Source organism: Hippoglossus stenolepis, chromosome 11, assembly GCF_022539355.2.
Source record: "Hippoglossus stenolepis isolate QCI-W04-F060 chromosome 11, HSTE1.2, whole genome shotgun sequence".
NCBI lineage: Eukaryota > Metazoa > Chordata > Actinopteri > Pleuronectiformes > Pleuronectidae > Hippoglossus > Hippoglossus stenolepis.
Window position 1 is genome coordinate 13,891,992 of NC_061493.1, and position 16,206 is coordinate 13,908,197.

The 16,206-nt window shown below is 41.4% G+C and overlaps 3 protein-coding genes across 4 annotated transcripts; 2 read left to right on the top strand and 1 right to left on the bottom strand.

Moving 5' to 3' along the window:
- Positions 1-217: 217 nt before the first annotated feature.
- Positions 218-3,907, top strand: agxtb (alanine--glyoxylate and serine--pyruvate aminotransferase b). Its single transcript, XM_035170575.1, has 11 exons — positions 218-572; positions 1,037-1,229; positions 1,339-1,403; positions 1,534-1,634; positions 1,730-1,800; positions 1,890-1,974; positions 2,105-2,203; positions 2,401-2,470; positions 2,635-2,730; positions 2,924-3,052; positions 3,243-3,907. Exons 1-11 carry the CDS (start codon positions 300-302, stop codon positions 3,348-3,350), a joined length of 1,290 nt encoding a protein of 429 aa, XP_035026466.1. The 5' UTR covers positions 218-299; the 3' UTR covers positions 3,351-3,907.
- An 828-nt stretch (positions 3,908-4,735) lies between these two features.
- Positions 4,736-8,006, top strand: thap4 (THAP domain containing 4). Of its 2 annotated transcripts, none has more exons than XM_035171545.2 (5): positions 4,736-4,864; positions 5,651-5,807; positions 6,119-6,228; positions 6,712-6,815; positions 7,147-8,006. In XM_035171545.2, exons 1-5 carry the CDS (start codon positions 4,840-4,842, stop codon positions 7,261-7,263), a joined length of 513 nt encoding a protein of 170 aa, XP_035027436.1. In that variant the 5' UTR covers positions 4,736-4,839; the 3' UTR covers positions 7,264-8,006. The 2 variants fall into 2 exon arrangements, with proteins under 2 accessions (XP_035027436.1, XP_035027437.1); XM_035171546.2 differs by having other exon boundaries at positions 4,742-4,864; positions 5,654-5,807.
- A 526-nt stretch (positions 8,007-8,532) lies between these two features.
- On the bottom strand, positions 8,533-15,476 carry bokb (BCL2 family apoptosis regulator BOK b). Its single transcript, XM_035169298.2, has 5 exons — positions 14,808-15,476; positions 14,060-14,391; positions 12,565-12,693; positions 10,214-10,377; positions 8,533-9,584 (listed from the first exon to the last, which is right to left on the bottom strand). Exons 2-5 carry the CDS (start codon positions 14,280-14,282, stop codon positions 9,459-9,461), a joined length of 642 nt encoding a protein of 213 aa, XP_035025189.1. The 5' UTR covers positions 14,283-14,391; positions 14,808-15,476; the 3' UTR covers positions 8,533-9,458.
- Positions 15,477-16,206: the final 730 nt, after the last annotated feature.

Below are 16,206 nucleotides of genomic sequence, written 5' to 3' on the forward strand. Positions count from 1 at the left end.
AGGGCCTTGATAACCAGATGTCTGCAGACTGTGTGACGTTCATAATGCTGAAAAAAGTTTTCAACAGTGAAGTTAAACCTACAACATAACTTATTTGTTCCATTCTCTATTATGACCTCATATGCCAGTGTACCCCTTATTGCCAACCGTGATGCGTAGGAACACAAACCGCCCCTCGGCCAACAGGTCAAAGACCTGTTAAATCTTTACCTAAGAGTCACAGTCAGACTGACTCTCTCTGTCTGTCGGTGTCGACCTCACTCAGTGCGAGTCTCTCAGGAACCAGCACACCAGTCGTGATGCAGCGGTCTTTCCTCCGCCGGAGCGCGCTGCTCGCCCAGCAGACTGCAGCGGCCCTCGATGGCCCTTTGGCCGCCAGGAGCGCGCCGCTCCTGCAGCGCCTGGATCGGTCCATGTCCTCCGTCACCATCCCCCCGCCGGCGTGCATGCTGAGGCCGCTCGAGGCTCCGATGCGTTACTTATTCGGACCGGGACCCTCAAACGTGCCTCCACGTATTTTGGCAGCAGGGTCGAAGCCAATAATTGGTCACATGCACCCGGAAATGTATGAGGTAAAGCTTTTGTTGGAAACTAAGACTGGGGCAAATTTAACCCAGGTTCTGAACTTGAACACAATTTGGAGGAGCAGGTGCATTTTCGGTCTTATACAGATATAACACTGTTATTAAAACATTAATATTACATTAAATTTTCGTTTGCTCGAAATGGTTGAACATTTCTCCCTCTACTGAAATGATGGTTTTATTTGATTATATCCAACTTAAAGGTTTGTTGTGGTACACGTGTTAACAGCTATACCACCATTCTGCAAAACGATGCATCTACTTTTTATCAATTAAACATAACAAAACCAAATAAATAAGAATGGATTGTGACCAAAGTCTTATTCACATCCAATCAATAGCTGTGCGTAATAGGGCAACAGCTATAGGATTTACGCACCCACACAATTCACTCAGTTGAACCCTTTTGAGAAATGCAGCTGGAAAAAAGTTGTTTTCACCTTTTCTCTTAGATCATGAATGACATCAAGAGAGGGATCCAGTACGCCTTTCAGACCGAGAACAACATGACGATAGCCATGAGCGGCTCCGGGCACGCGGCTATGGAATGTGCGGTGTTCAACACGGTGGAGCCCGGAGAGAGCGTGCTCGTCGCCGTCAACGGAATCTGGGGAGAACGCGTTGCAGAAATTGCAGAAAGAATGGGTACATCTTTACGCACGATTTTACGCACACCACCTATATATCTATATAACTATTTATATATCTATCTATCTATCTATCAGTATTTAATCATGAATGTTTTTATCTTTAGGTGCCAATGTACATAGAATGGTTAAAACTCCAGGAGGATATTTTACTAATAAGGAAATTACACAGGTAGGCTTAGTGTCCTGTACAGGCTCATCTATCAGAACCAATACATAACTAAGAACCATAACAAACATAAACAGTAACTAAACACATGTTATGTAATAAATAATTTACTCTATTCTTACTTCGTCCGTAGGCCATAGAAAAACACAAGCCCGTCCTGTTTTTCCTCACACATGGAGAGTCCTCCGCCGGACTCTGTCACCCAGTAGATGGCATTGGGGACATCTGCAGAAAGTGAGGCTCACTCTGCATCTCTCTGAAACAGAACATAAACTACCTTGTTTAATTACAAAGCATAATGTCATATTTCCCAACCCTCTCTCCCGCAGACATAACTGCCTCTTTCTGGTCGACACAGTTGCTTCACTTGGAGCAGCACCAATTTTTATGGACAAGCAAAGTAAGGAAATTATGAGTAAATGAATTGAGAGTTAATCAGTCTGCCACCCTGCACTTGCATGTGATATGATCTGCCTCTTGTTCTCCCAGATATTGACATCCTGTACACTGGCTCTCAGAAGGCCCTGAATGCGCCTCCTGGCACAGCCCCCATCTCGTTTAATGACAGAGCATGGTAAGAAACCACTCTGTGGTGTGTGTGTGTGTAGCTGCTCGTACAGTTCCATGAATTGTCACAACAGTATACAAAGAACTGACAACAAAAAAGAGTAATTGAATGTCTTTGTCTCTGATACCTCTCACAGCCACAAGATGTTTAACAGGAAAACAAAACCAGTGTCCTACCTCTTTGACATGACACATTTATCCAACTACTGGGGCTGTGATGGCCAACCAGCCAGAATGTAAGTCTGCTGCAACCAAGCATTAATGTTCTACTCATACCCACATCAACTTTACTTAAATTAGAAATTGCAGATGATCTTTTAGCATGACGTTAAACTTTATTTTTGAACTTTGAACTTTGAAATGTTCATATTATTGTAGAACACCAAGGTTTGGTATGAGAACAATGTTTAATCCAGTGTGCTCTGGGTTTTAGTTACCACCACACTGGTCCTGTGTCTGGATTCTTCGCTCTGAGAGAGGGTCTGGCAATTCTTGTTGAGAAGGTAAATCAGCATTTTACCACTTTTTCATCTATTCAAAGGCTTTACTTCGAATCGGGGGCAATGGTACTTTTCACCACCTTACACATTTACCACACCATTCAATAACCGTGAACTCACCAGCCCCTGCCAGCACCTGAACTGCCTTGTCCTTTGTCTCCCTCTAGGGGCTGGAGGAGTCCTGGAAGAAACACAAGGAGGTGGCAGCCTATCTGTACAGAGGACTGGAAGACCTGGGCCTCAAGCTCTTCGTCCCTGAAAGGGTGAGGCGGGTTAACCACTGTATAAAGGTGTCACACAAAACTACAACAAAAAACCTGATACTTAAGAACAACAAAGAGATACAGAACAGCACTGTAATGTCCTAAATATGAGAGTGCACATTCCTTTAGCCTGTTTGCACTGTAAGATTGTAGACTCCAGATTTTTCTTTTAATTTTGTGACATGTCCTGCAGGATTTAAGGCTTCCATCCGTCACCACTATTGCCATCCCTGACGGTTACGACTGGAGGGAGTTGTTGATGTACATCATGAAACACCACCAGATGGAGATGACTGGAGGCCTGGGTCCTTCCATTGGCAAGGTGAGCTCCTGCTGGTATTTTATCCATTTACAGTAATTTTTGGAATAAAATTTTTTTTTTTAAAAGGGGAATTTTACCGTAAACAATTATAACTTGAGCAATGTCAGAAGTCAGGTGTTTTTATAGCTTCCTGAATCATGCTGCTGAGTCACTGTGGACTCACTCTCCTCTCCATCGCTCTTTTCATTAGGTGATGAGGATTGGATTGATGGGATACAACTGTGAGAAGACCAACGCTGACATGGCACTTCACGCCCTGGCAGACGCTCTCAAGAACTGCAAAAAGAGCAAAGCTTAACAGAGCTTAACATCTGGGGCAATGCATGCATTTTAGTCGTACGTGTGTGCTTTGTCCCGCAGAGATTTTATAAATATATAAATAAAAAAACACAGGCAATGTAAATGTGCCTTTATAGGTGAAGTAGTTAGTAGTAAAAAAGACAGTTATGTAGTGGTCCAGACTGAGTGCACTGTATAATGTCAATAAAGTGTGCTTTATTTTATTAGACATGTCTGTGTGCTTTAAATTAGTATTGACATTTATGCAACTTTCATACTTCCACTCCACTACATGTCAGCTACTACTGTCTGACAGCTTTGACCCTTTGGCCCTTTATAGATGACAGTTTAAACCGCGTATCTGCAGATGTGTTAATGTTGAATTTTTCTGAAGAACTGTTCCTTAATTTCATATTCTAAATCAAATCTTTAAAAACCCTCTCACAAAGCTGAAACTATTTTGCTGAGGTTATACAAAGTGGACTTTTTATGGCTATCACAGACATATGTCGACCTTATAGAATACGATGCATTGCTGTAGATAAAAGTACAAAACTGAGTAAACATTTTACTGCACTATGAGTCATTTTACTTCTTACTTTAAGTACAATTTTGTGATAATTTTGCTTAGGTTTTGAATGCATGACTTTTTCCTCTCTTCACCTGCCTGAGCTGATGGTCTGCATAAATTACAGCTCGTCCGAAACGCAGCAGCCACACTTCTCACCAAATCCAGTTTCTCTTTGCTGGCTTCCAGTAGATTTATTAGAATTAATCTTAAGTTTATATTGCTGACTTTTAAGGCCCGTTCTGGACTTGCATCGAACTACACTGCAGATCTTTTGACCAGTCCTTCTGAGTAAAGACCCAACTCGCCACTCCACAGTTCCAGCTGAGGACCAGAGGTGACTGGGACTTTTCTGTCAGAAACAATCTCCCTGAGGAGAAGAGTCACGCAAACTCCTTATCCTCTCTTAAATCTCTGCTAAAGACACTTTTTTAAGCATGTGCTTCCTCCTAGTACTGACCTTACCATCTATTTAGTTTAGTCCTTTCTCATCTATATATTTTGTATCTCTATTTCTGTGCTCCAATGCTGTGTGATCTTCAAATTGGTTTGAAATGGCTTCATATTGGCTTTTTTTCAACAGTTTCCTATTATTTGCCTTCAATATTTCTTTTCTTACTTTTTCAGGCCCCTGTAAGTGTGTTTTGAAAGGTGCTAAGGACACAAAGTTAAATATAATTACTTTAATTCAAGTAAATGATCTGAACACTTCTTCCACTACTGGGAGAAGTATGATAACACCCGTACAAATGTAGACATTTTACTTAAATGTTACTCTTGCCTTTTTTTTAATGCTTCTTACGCCCTAACTACATTTCCCATGATTCCCTGCTGTGCGTCTATATAAACGTCACTTCAGCACGTCGCAGTCTGATTTAAGGACATTAAACCTGGTGGTGTATCCTGTGAGGTTGTTTATTCCTTCCTGTTTACATCAGTAATGTCGTGTCCCGTGAATCACGCGGGTAAGTTGTTCCGTTTTAATCTTCACGAGCAGCCTGTTTGAAACGTCCCCAGCTACAGAGTCGTGCACACTGGAATTAACGTCCCACAGTTGAAGCTGAAGTCTGTTTGTAGTTCCTTTGTACGTACAACTCGAACTCACCGTGGTGCGTTTACGGCCCAGCCTGCTCTCATAATGAACGTAGTGAACTTGAGCTTCAGTGACCGTAAACAAGCGGCTGTTGTCCTGACGCGACCTCTGCATGTAACACAACGAGTCCTGTCTGTTAACGCTGGAAGTGGCTGTGCTGACGACGGCGTTTCACCAAAGAGGAAAATGTCTTTATTATAGTCAGACCTTCCTCTGTGTGTTCGACATTAGCTAGATCATTTCTCATCATTTACAACTTCCGGGTAGGGGGCGCTCGTGAGGTCCCCTAAAGCAGGGGTCTTCAACGTTCTTCAGGCCAAGGACCCCCAAACTGATGGAGAGATGGAGCAGGGACCCCCTCCTATATATATTGTATAAAATTGTGTTTTATATTAAACTGGGCCTAGTGCCATGTATAAACATAGCTACCCTGTTATTGTGCATTCAATACTAAGCTATTCAAATAATACACAGGTTCATATCTTAATGTTTTTATTATTGTGTGTCGCTGAATGTGTGCATTGCTGACTGAAAGATAACGTCTTCTGCCTCCATTTATCCGTTCGCTACAATATGTTGGATTCATGTTAATGTGTATTTAAAGACATTTAAATTTGTGTTTTCATGGAGTAACTGAGCTTATTTTGTGTTTTACCAGCAGCAGAGTTGAACCCAGGCCTCCTCCCCATAGACTGGCTACTGGGTGGCTGGGAGTCAGACGAGCCTGGAGAGGGCTGCTTTCCTTCCATAAAACCTTTCCGCTACAATGAGACCCTGCACTTCAGCCATGTGGGACAACCAATGATAAACTTCATGTAGGTTAACATGGGAGCAATCGGACTTAACAAGCAACACATCATTGAATAGGCAGACTGGTGCCACCTTCATTCCCACTCTTGACCCCCCGAACATCTGTTGGATGTAACTTTGGTGAGAGGGTACCATCTCCTGTGTGAAATGTGTAACTGCCTGAGAGTCATAGCCTAAATTGCCAGATTCAGGCCCAGAAAGTTGAAGCGTAATGCTGAACTGTAAATCAGTTAATAGGACCTAGAAGTCATTAAACCAGAGTTTATCTCCAATATTCAACAGGGAAACTGAAGCTTGATCCACACTGTGTTGACAGGTTCAATGCGTTCCATGCAGAGTCTAAAAAGCCTCTGCACCGGGAGTGTGGCTTCATTCGAATGCAGCCAGGAACCAACAGAGTGGCGTTCATCGTCGCACAAAACTCAGGTATAGTTACAATTTATAGATTTTGTCCCTGGTTGTATCCTTCTTTTTATTTGCAAGGTCCCCACTTGTCATTGAATTTCCAGTAATCCCTTCAACGCTGGGCATTCTGACTCCTTCCCAAGAGAATCATTATAATGCAATGTTCCAGATAAAGATGGGAACATGATGCAGTCATGTTTATAATTTGCAGTGTTTCTGTTTGTTCTGTCTTTCTATTGCGGTCTTTAGTTGTGCATGTGAGTAAATTGTTCTCATTAATATTATTATTTCCTTAAGATGTAGATTGTTTTAAAAACTAAGTCAAACTTGCATTTTAAAACCTTCATGCTTAGATAAATGGAATTCGATTGTTCCCAGAGTAAGATTTATTTGGCACAGTTGCCTACATTATGTCACATTTGGAAATGGCTAACTTACTTTGTTGTCTCAAGCAAACACACACACACCTCACATGTATTGACTGCAGAGTGCTGTGTTGTGAAGGTCTGGTGGAGATTGAGGAGGGGGAGCTGACTGGGCAGCAGCTGAACCTGCAGACCCACGCTCTGGCCAGAATCTCTTTTGCCAAGGAGCCACATGTCCAGCAGGTAAACGTCTGATTCTCTGACTCTTTATGACCACGCACCACTCTTCATTATTTACTTCGCTTGTTTTCTAAATTCAAATCTGTCATATTTCACCACAAAACAGCAACAGAACTTTTCTCTGTAAATTATCATGCTTCAGCAGTGGCAGTGGGGCTGTCTGTCTCATTCTTGTGAACACAATAGCCAAAGAACGCAATGACAGAATTTCTTCAAATGTGGTGCAAACATTCAATTGGACTCAAAAAATTAACTGATGAGATTTCAGTGGTCAAAGGTCACAGTGACCTCAAAGGAGTCGTGTGACCTCACCCTCTCTTTTCATTTCTTCCAGATTTCCAGAGTGTTTCAGCTCCGATCAGATGGAAAGCTGGAGCAGACAGTTTCCATGGCAACAGACAACCAGCCTCTGATGCAGCACTTGCACATCATCTACCGTCGGTCATCTTGATTCATCACGCAGGCAGGCTTCTCATGCATAAAAATAACTTTGTCTGGAATGACAAATGTTGCTAAAAAAAGGCTTGGTCAATAATCAGAGATGTGTCAGATAAACATATAAACATCTCTATAATTATACAGTATATCTATAATTCTATACTATGGTATGTGGAATGTTGTACATTATCCATTAATGGTACATACAGTAATAACAGGTAATGGTTTAGGCATGGCTGTGGGACAGATGTAAGTTTTACTTAATGGCCTCGTTTGGGAAACTATACTTTTTGTTTGTTGGAGTTATGTTGCTATTAAATGCCATATATTTGATCTTTGGGTTGGAACGCTTATGAAGGATGATATTGAGGACGGTATCATTTTTACATATCATTGCACTATTATAAGTTTGGCAGCTAAAGTAACTGCTGTGCTTCTGGAGTCACTGTTTTGTTTGTTTAGATCAGGAGCTTTATTCGTAGACTGGGTGGCACTGAATTTAAAGTTGTGTTTACAGCTACTTAATATGATCCTAATAATATATGATATGGAACACATGAGTTTCCCCCATGTGTTTCATGGTGTTTGGTTTATGTCTTTGAATGCATAGGACCTTCAGTATAAAAGATCAAATAGTTTTTCTTTTACTTCATATGTAATTCTTCCTCTGTCCTTGTGGAGTTCAAATTTGAATGTCATTTTCAATAAATATTGAAAAATAAATAATAAATGTGTAAAACTATGTGAAAGTTCAAATTCCCTGTTTTTGTTAATTATTTACATCACAGGTCAGAATCAACTATAACTCCTGCTGATTTTCTACTGGACATATTCAAAAGAGTCTGTGCGATAGCGTTGGAGCCAATCTAGGTAGCGAGGTCTCACCGATGCACGCGCCCGACAAAATGGTGTCCGTCTCAGCTGTCAATCATGACGTTTCAACAAATTTTTTGTAGCATTGAATAACTAATTAAAACCTGACTGAAATTAGAACTTGAACAAACAGCGTGATCCATCTTTGAGAAAAAAATTATTTGACGTGTGCTTTGACTTTTTAGTTTGGTCCATGTCCCATCCATTAACTTGGAGGAGTCTGGGTTTATGACCCATACTCTAACCAGCCACCAGGTGACAAATGCGCTTTGGCTTCAGTTCTGAGATTCATCTTTATACACAGTCTATTGTTTAATTTGTTGATTGTCAAATCCCCAAAGGGATAAGGGTCGGACATAAATTCAGATGGATAAAATATCAATAAAAAATAATCAGCAGCAAGACCATGTCTGAAGATTTAAGTTTATTGTGGATTAAAATAAAAAAAACTTTCAGACACATTTATAAGTTAACACAGTAACAACCATCAGGCATATCATACAATCATTCCAAAGAGCTGTAGAATCGGCTCTCTTTATACTATAATAAAAATATAAAATCATAAATAACCTATTTACAGATTAAAAAGGAAAATGAACACCGGCCAAAACATGTGCAGTCAGTATGTATCACGCCTCCGCTCTTCAGCCAGAAACGGGCACAACGAGACCTGACATTTCTTGATGAATCGTGTCTAAAACTGCACCAGGTCACACCATTTTGGGTCACAGCAGGAAAGAGACACCCTGTGCGTTCATCAAGTACAAAAGTGCAAACCCATGAAGTGTCAGCAGTTGGTACCACCTGATATTGCTCTTCTGAGTGAAAACTCAGAGTTCTCAGAGACCCAGCCCGCTGAGCACCCACTTTCATTACGTAAACAGGCGTCCATCTTAATGTAATATCCTGAGAAAAACGTGACATCACAACATACGACTGTTTACCTCAGGAGTATGAACAGCCTCCCACAGCAGCTCACTGAACATCATCACACATCACAGTCACAACATGGGAGAAGCCTGGTTTACTGCACAGGTGTAAGCAGAGTGAAAATATACAAAGGAGGCGAATGTGAGACACACTTTCCATTTATGCCCTTAAATATCACGGTGACTACTCTTTGGATGAAGGGTAATCACCTGCACACCCATCGGACCCCCAAGACAACACAAACATGATGCTGATGAAACATTTGCTGGTGGCCCTTTAGCAACAGACCGAGATCTGCGGGCGGGGCCGAGTCCCCATCGAGCACAGTAACCATCTTTTTGTTGATAAGTCCGAGATCTCACTCTCCAATCACGCCGGGGCTGCTGTGCACTCCGTCTCGACTGTTCATGGCTCCTTCATGATGTAGACGTACATCGTGGTGAGGAAGTACTTCAGGGACTCGACGACAGACGACAACCACGGCTGTTCAGGAATGAGTTCTTTCTTTACTACACATTTCGTGAGCTCCGCCTGAAAAAAAAGAAGGACATTAAGAGATATTTTAACAATTTGATTTCTATTAAACTTAATTATGGATTGAGATAAATTAAGAATAAGGCCATATATGAATCTGATTACATTACACACACACACACACACACACACAACTATACAATATAAACAAATATATGTGTATACTCTTAATCGTATATGCACATCATTGTATCAGATCAACCAACAGGAAGAGACAGTAGGCTGAGGAGAGGATAACTGGGCCTTTCTAAGAAGGATGAAATCAGATTTGGCACAACTCCTCTCTAACGCTTCTGAAAGCAAACTGAGCTCTGATCTACAAATTAGATAATCATCAATTAGTCATAATAGTCATAATGACTCATAATGTATTCAGAAACCAGAGGCAAGCAGTGCTTTACCCCCTTGTTTTCTAAAATGTCAAAGCCAATTCTGTGTTTGTCCACAATGCCTTTTTAAAACAATGCTAATGCAGCATTCTTTAAAGAGATAATATGCTGTACCTGGGAAACCATCTCTCCTTGACTCAAATGTGAAAATTCTCTCAAATCTAAAAAGGAAAAGGAAAACAGCCTCCTCCAAAGCACAGCTCATGATTATCAGCATGTCCAGCAGCTGTCACTTACCCATCCGCCGCGTCTCTTCAACCAAGGAACCAGGAACTTGCGGACAAACTGTCCCAGACTGTCCACTATGATGTGTACGTTGATCGCACGTCCTTGTCTGACGCAGTCCACTGCCAGAGCTCCAGCCACTGCATACATGGATACCACCTTACCCCATGTTATACCTTCAGGGAGAAAAGTAGACAGCGATGGGTTAGTATTTAAGTCACACGCTGACACACTCATTCACATCACGCTTACTATTGTATTGTTTGAGCTTGACTGTGCAGAATGATGTAGAAATCCCTTCTTCTTTGCTGCTCTAAAAACAGCACTTGCCATCAGTACGGATTTATGGCCTATACTGCAGGCAGCCACCAGGGGGCCATCAAAATGCTTGGGATTCACTTTTGGGGAGCTGTCCTGTCGTCCATCTTTAAAATCAATAGATCAATCCAATTGTATTTTTATAGCCCATATTCAGAAATCACAATTTGCCTCAGAGGGCTTGACAAGGATCAACACCCTCTGCCCTTAACAAGAGTGAGGAAAAAGAAGACAAATATTTGTATACAGACTATGAGCTCCCACAAGACAACAAGTTTGTTTTATGGTAAATTATTAAACAAATTAATATTTAAACGCAGGCCATGACTGGAAACGATAAACCGCCATATGTATTCACAAACATTCCTTTCCTAGGCAACGCCAAACTTTAACATCCTTCTCCTCTGAGGTTTGCTCATCATCTGTGAGCTGACAGGAGGCCTGTGGGGCCGTTGATGGACCTTGCACTGAACTAAACTGTAAACATGAGGTGTAAGTCAACAAACTGCCACATTTGAGGTAATGTGGCTGATAACAGTTCTAACTGCGTCACACGCCAGCTGTAAATTAAGGGGGCCAGACTGTGCTGCCTTTGCATTGAGGTGGGTGAAGCACTGATGAAATGTCAGGCATGGGGAGGTCGACGGGTTCAGAAAAGGATTTTGTCTTCATCTCTCTGGGGAAAATGAGATTCATAAAGCTGAAGAAGGCCAAGTTTACATCTTACGAAACAATGACTCTGATAATCAAGGACATCCGGCCACTTGTATGTACGGTTTCCAGGGCAGCAGGGATTGTTATAATGACCGTCTGTGATGCAGTTCAGGGTGTAATGGCATTAGCTTCCTATAGGTTCTGCTTGCTTTGTCATGGCTGTAACGCCGAGCTGGGCTACAGCGTCTGACCGGTGCTATAAGGGGATAGAGCCCTGAGCGAGCTTAAATGAGATAACGGTTCATGAAAGCTGTCAGAGCACGTCACGTCTCGCTCCCTACGGAGAAGCAGGCCAGGAATAGAGACAAGATTGTCAAGGATAAAGCTGGAGGAGAGGAGGGCGGAAAGAGAGAGAACAGAGGTGGGAGGCGGGCGAAGATGGATGGAGAGGCGGCGAGCAATGTTGATTTTACTGAGGGAGACCACAGTGCAGATGGCTGCTCCACAAAAAGTGGTGATGATATGCAGTCAGATTCCATATCTTGCTGGTTTCTAAATTCATGTTAAGCACTTGGCGCCATGATAGCAAATACCACAAAGCTGGAAAAAAGAAGGGCAGGAAAAACAAACTTTCATAACTTAATCTATTTATATCCAGGTTTCCACTGGTCCAAGAAGGCTGGGGCAGCCTGGGTTCACCAGTTTGTTATTTCTTCAGAAGGAATCCCACGCCGTTTCCCAAAATTGCACCCGCGTGACGTCGAAATAAGCGCAAGTTTAGTGAGAACACAGGCATGAAATTCACATTTTAACCAGCCTGATTTGATCTTTCCTAGAATAGAGACAGATTTGAGTTGTGATGCGAACTGACCAATCTCCCCCAAAGGCTTATGCAGACGACATAAAGTCCGTAGTTTTTCATTATGCGTATTTCAAAATGTCTTTGCTGCTCTGAGCAGATCATTTGTCAAGACAACTGAAGACAACCCTCTGAAGCCTCTCCTGAGACCAACTGGGAAAAAATGTATAAAAGGACAATCCATGATATATAAGGTGGGTTATACTTTAAACTAGAGCCTGACTGATATGATTTATTGGGGGGCCAGTTCCAATACAGATATTAGATGGAAACTTCTGATCCACATATAATATATCACTTAGTTTAACCTTATAAAAAAAACTTATTTGATGTGTATTTGGACTTCAAACTACAGGTAGAATATCTTCACAGCAAGTCAACACTTTATATACACAGAGCACAAATCAATCAATCAATAATTGATACTATCTGCAACAGAGTGTTTGAACTCAGACACTCTTGCTCACCCACATGCCCAGTTCGTAACTTGTAACGTCATCATCGACACTTTCGGGTCAGAACAGCCGTGTACCTGTTGCGAAGATCTCCGTTGCAACGCCGATAAAGGCATCCGAAACCATGTTCTCCATGGCAACCGAGATGTTGAGCTGCCGTGCCACGTGCCTGTACAAAGAGGGCTGTATGCACTCCAGCTCGTCGCCTAGGTAACAGAGGGAGAGCACAGAGGGAGAAAAGAACACACAGTTATTCTGAATGAACGAGACCGAAAGCAAACACACAGATTCAGTTCAAACCAGTTATTTAAACGTCTCTGTCTTTACAGAGACACTGAGGAGTTTAGCTGCCGTCTGAAATGTGTCAAGTCATCCGGATGTAATCACCTGGTTCTCACGCACACTGACATAATCCTCCTCTTATCATTTGCTTCAGACTTATCACAGCCTGAAGTAAACAGCACACAACAATAGAAACTACATTATGTGGAAGTCAGTTGGGTCCAGGTCCTTTATTTGTATAAATCAATTATCAATGAAGGCTTAGTGATGGAATTCCTCGGTCTATACTGTGTTCTGACAGTCGATAAGAAGGCAGCATCTCTGCTTTTTAGGCCCAAAATGAATTATCATATCGCCATGACAACTGTGAGCTCATGTTGGCTTTCAGCTGAAGACACACGAGATATTGTTGATTGCTTGTTAAGTAGCAGTGTATCAATTTTATCAGCCGATCTGAGCCTTTCACAGACACATCGGTATCTGCGTTTATATTAACAGATATGAAAAACTGTAATTTCACAGAATAAACAATGCAGAAAAGAGAAATGGGAATTTATGAATACATTTCAACAATTCAAGTTCTCTAAGTTTTTGTGATAAAGGTTTTAGGTTAAACTGTAAAATATAAATTCTTTAACATTTAGTCTTGCACATTTGCCTTGAAATTTTAGTCTTAATCTCAAATACAAGATTGTTGTTATTCTAGCATATCGACTGCTCATATTATTTTATTAATCCACACAGAGGGGTATGTTTCAGGTCTGTTCACTTGTCCGTTTACTTGTTAACAGGAGTTTTAAAAGCCACCATGATCATCATGATGGGGACCACCATGTATTCATAGTGTGAAATGGTAAAGATTGTCCAAAAAAACATTTTTTTTCATAAAGATTTACATGCATTCAAAATCATTTATTTAGCCAATTTAATGCAGATCAGAATCTAAAAGAAAAAAAACAACATGTCTCTACTATTAAAACCTTAAGGATTGTGCAGCCTTATTGCAAACTTTTGAGTTTTTCACTAGTTAAAAGAATAATATTGACATGTCTAGCTGTAAGTTAAGTAGAAGCCATGGTTTTATAACTTCAGGTAAGGCTGTAAATATTTTCAAATAATCAAAACTTAAACAAAGCATAGTATAAATTATTTGGCCACTTTATGTTACTTGGGCTACAAGTCAGGATCAACAGGAGATGACAACCACAGCCTTGAATGCATAAACATGTTGCTGGAATAGTTTTGACATTCCGTTTTTTGAGAGTTGAGAGGCCATCAGGTTTCTCTTACCAAGGCAGAGCAGGACCAGAGAAACCTCGGCGAGCGCCGCATTTGAGGGAGAGAGGTTGAGTTCAGACTCGGACCATCCCAGGCCGTTGTGGTTGAGCCTGGACAAGATGTAGTCCCTGCACAGGGCTTTGGACTGAGACACCAGCTCCTTCTCTGTCAGCGAGCGGTCAAACACATCCAGGACCTCTGCGGCAAACACAGAAGACCTCCGCAGGACCTCCATGTCCTGCTGCAGAGGATCAGGGTCAGAGGGATGTCTGACCTCTTTGGATCAGCTGTGTCTCAGTGTGTCTTTATCCCCAGGACGTTTATTGGAGGAGACGATTTGGCTGCTGCAGGAAAGAAATAGACTTATTTAGAGGCATCTAGAGAGAACTTGTTATGATTTATACCATTTTATCTTGATTTTCCTCTAAGAGGAAGAGAAACAATAAAAACGTGGGCGCATAAAGACATGTAGACACAAGCATCTAAAACAGAGCAGAAACTTATATAAGAATATAATGGAGGCGTTATTGTTGTGAGTCACATGGTGGGATAAACAAGATATTATTGCTACACTTCTTTGGATTATGCAACAAGCACTGATACCACAAGATAACAAGATAAATGTTTGTGTTGCTAAGGCACCAACAGACCAACCCTGATTTACCAGACTTGTTGCCAGTGTTTAATCTAAAATAACCCGAGTGGAACATTTTATTTCATGACCAATGTGTTTGTGCGCCGTGAGAAAAAAGACGCTTACCTTTTACATAGTATCCACAGAAAGATGCCCACGCGCCTGATGTCACAGATATGCGAGTCTTCCAATGATTGATCTCCAATTGATTAATCAGGAAACATCTCACACCGGCTCTCTGTGACTCGTCTCCTCTCAAGCAGCTACCGCTCCAGGCACTTTGGGGAAACCACTGCGTAAAGTTGGGCCTCGGGCTCTCGGAGCTCGTGGGCTGCTCGGTCCACTCGTTTTGCCGAAAAGCACCGGTTGACTGATCCGTGAAACGCAGTTAGTTAGAGGACGCCTACCTGTTGTTCCACCTTCCCATTGGCGCTCAGAGGACGAGTTGGTTTTGCAGCACAGGGAGAGCCTGGGAGGGGAGGGGTTTGACGCACGGCTCCATGCAACTCAACGAGGAGAAGAACGCACGGCGCAGAGAGGGACACAAAACAACTGCACCCTCGTTTTCATTCAACAAATTCCGGGCAGATTATAACGCCTCTACTGTGAATCTCTGACCGGATGTAGCTTTCTGTTATGTCCTTTTAAAAATAGGCCATCAATCTGTTTCCAATCTTGTGCGTAAAAGTCTCAAACGTTTAGCTTTAAACTTGGAGTCAGTGGTCAGAGGATGTTAATCAAACTGAAGCGAGGCCACATACGGGGTTTTCCTGGTGGTGCAGGTGTGTCATATACCTGCTGCTGATCTCCTAACAATGTTTATGTAAGTGTTCCTGCTCAGACCAAAAGAGGCGCACTTTTAATCCCATGCAGGAAAGATAAATATAGATGTCCTACTCTGCACTGACCACACAGTCTACTGGGTTTCTGAATAAATGTTCTATATACGAGGCAATTCTATTTGATCTTGTTTCATTTTATTTTACTATGTGAAAATACAATATGGTCAAGTTAAATTCATTGGGACTTCCATAGGTTTTACTTTATTTAGTTTTATTTGTTTCCATTTATGTAAAAACACAATATGGTCAAATTCAATTTATTGGAAGTTCCTTCGGTTTTATTTTATTCTGTTTCGTTTTTAAAATACAATTTGGTAAAGTTGGCTCTAATTTTATTTTATTTTATTTATTTATATATATATACACACAAAAATGACAGGTACTGGCAAAATTATTTTATTTGTGTTAACCTATTATTACCCATTTCTATTGTTTGTATGAATTATGCTTTTTATTTATTACAAAAGTTACATCAACTGCTTGGCCGCTTGGTGTCACTGTTACTCACTCCCATTACTTCATCCCTGGGAACATCAAGAGGATTAATGCAACAAAGGATATATGAGCTTTTCTGTACAAATGAATACTGTTACATTACTAAAAATCAAACACTTACTGCTACCAGCACCACACCGGCATTTTTGTCTGTACGCAAGACGTATCAAAGGATGAAAGGTCCACAA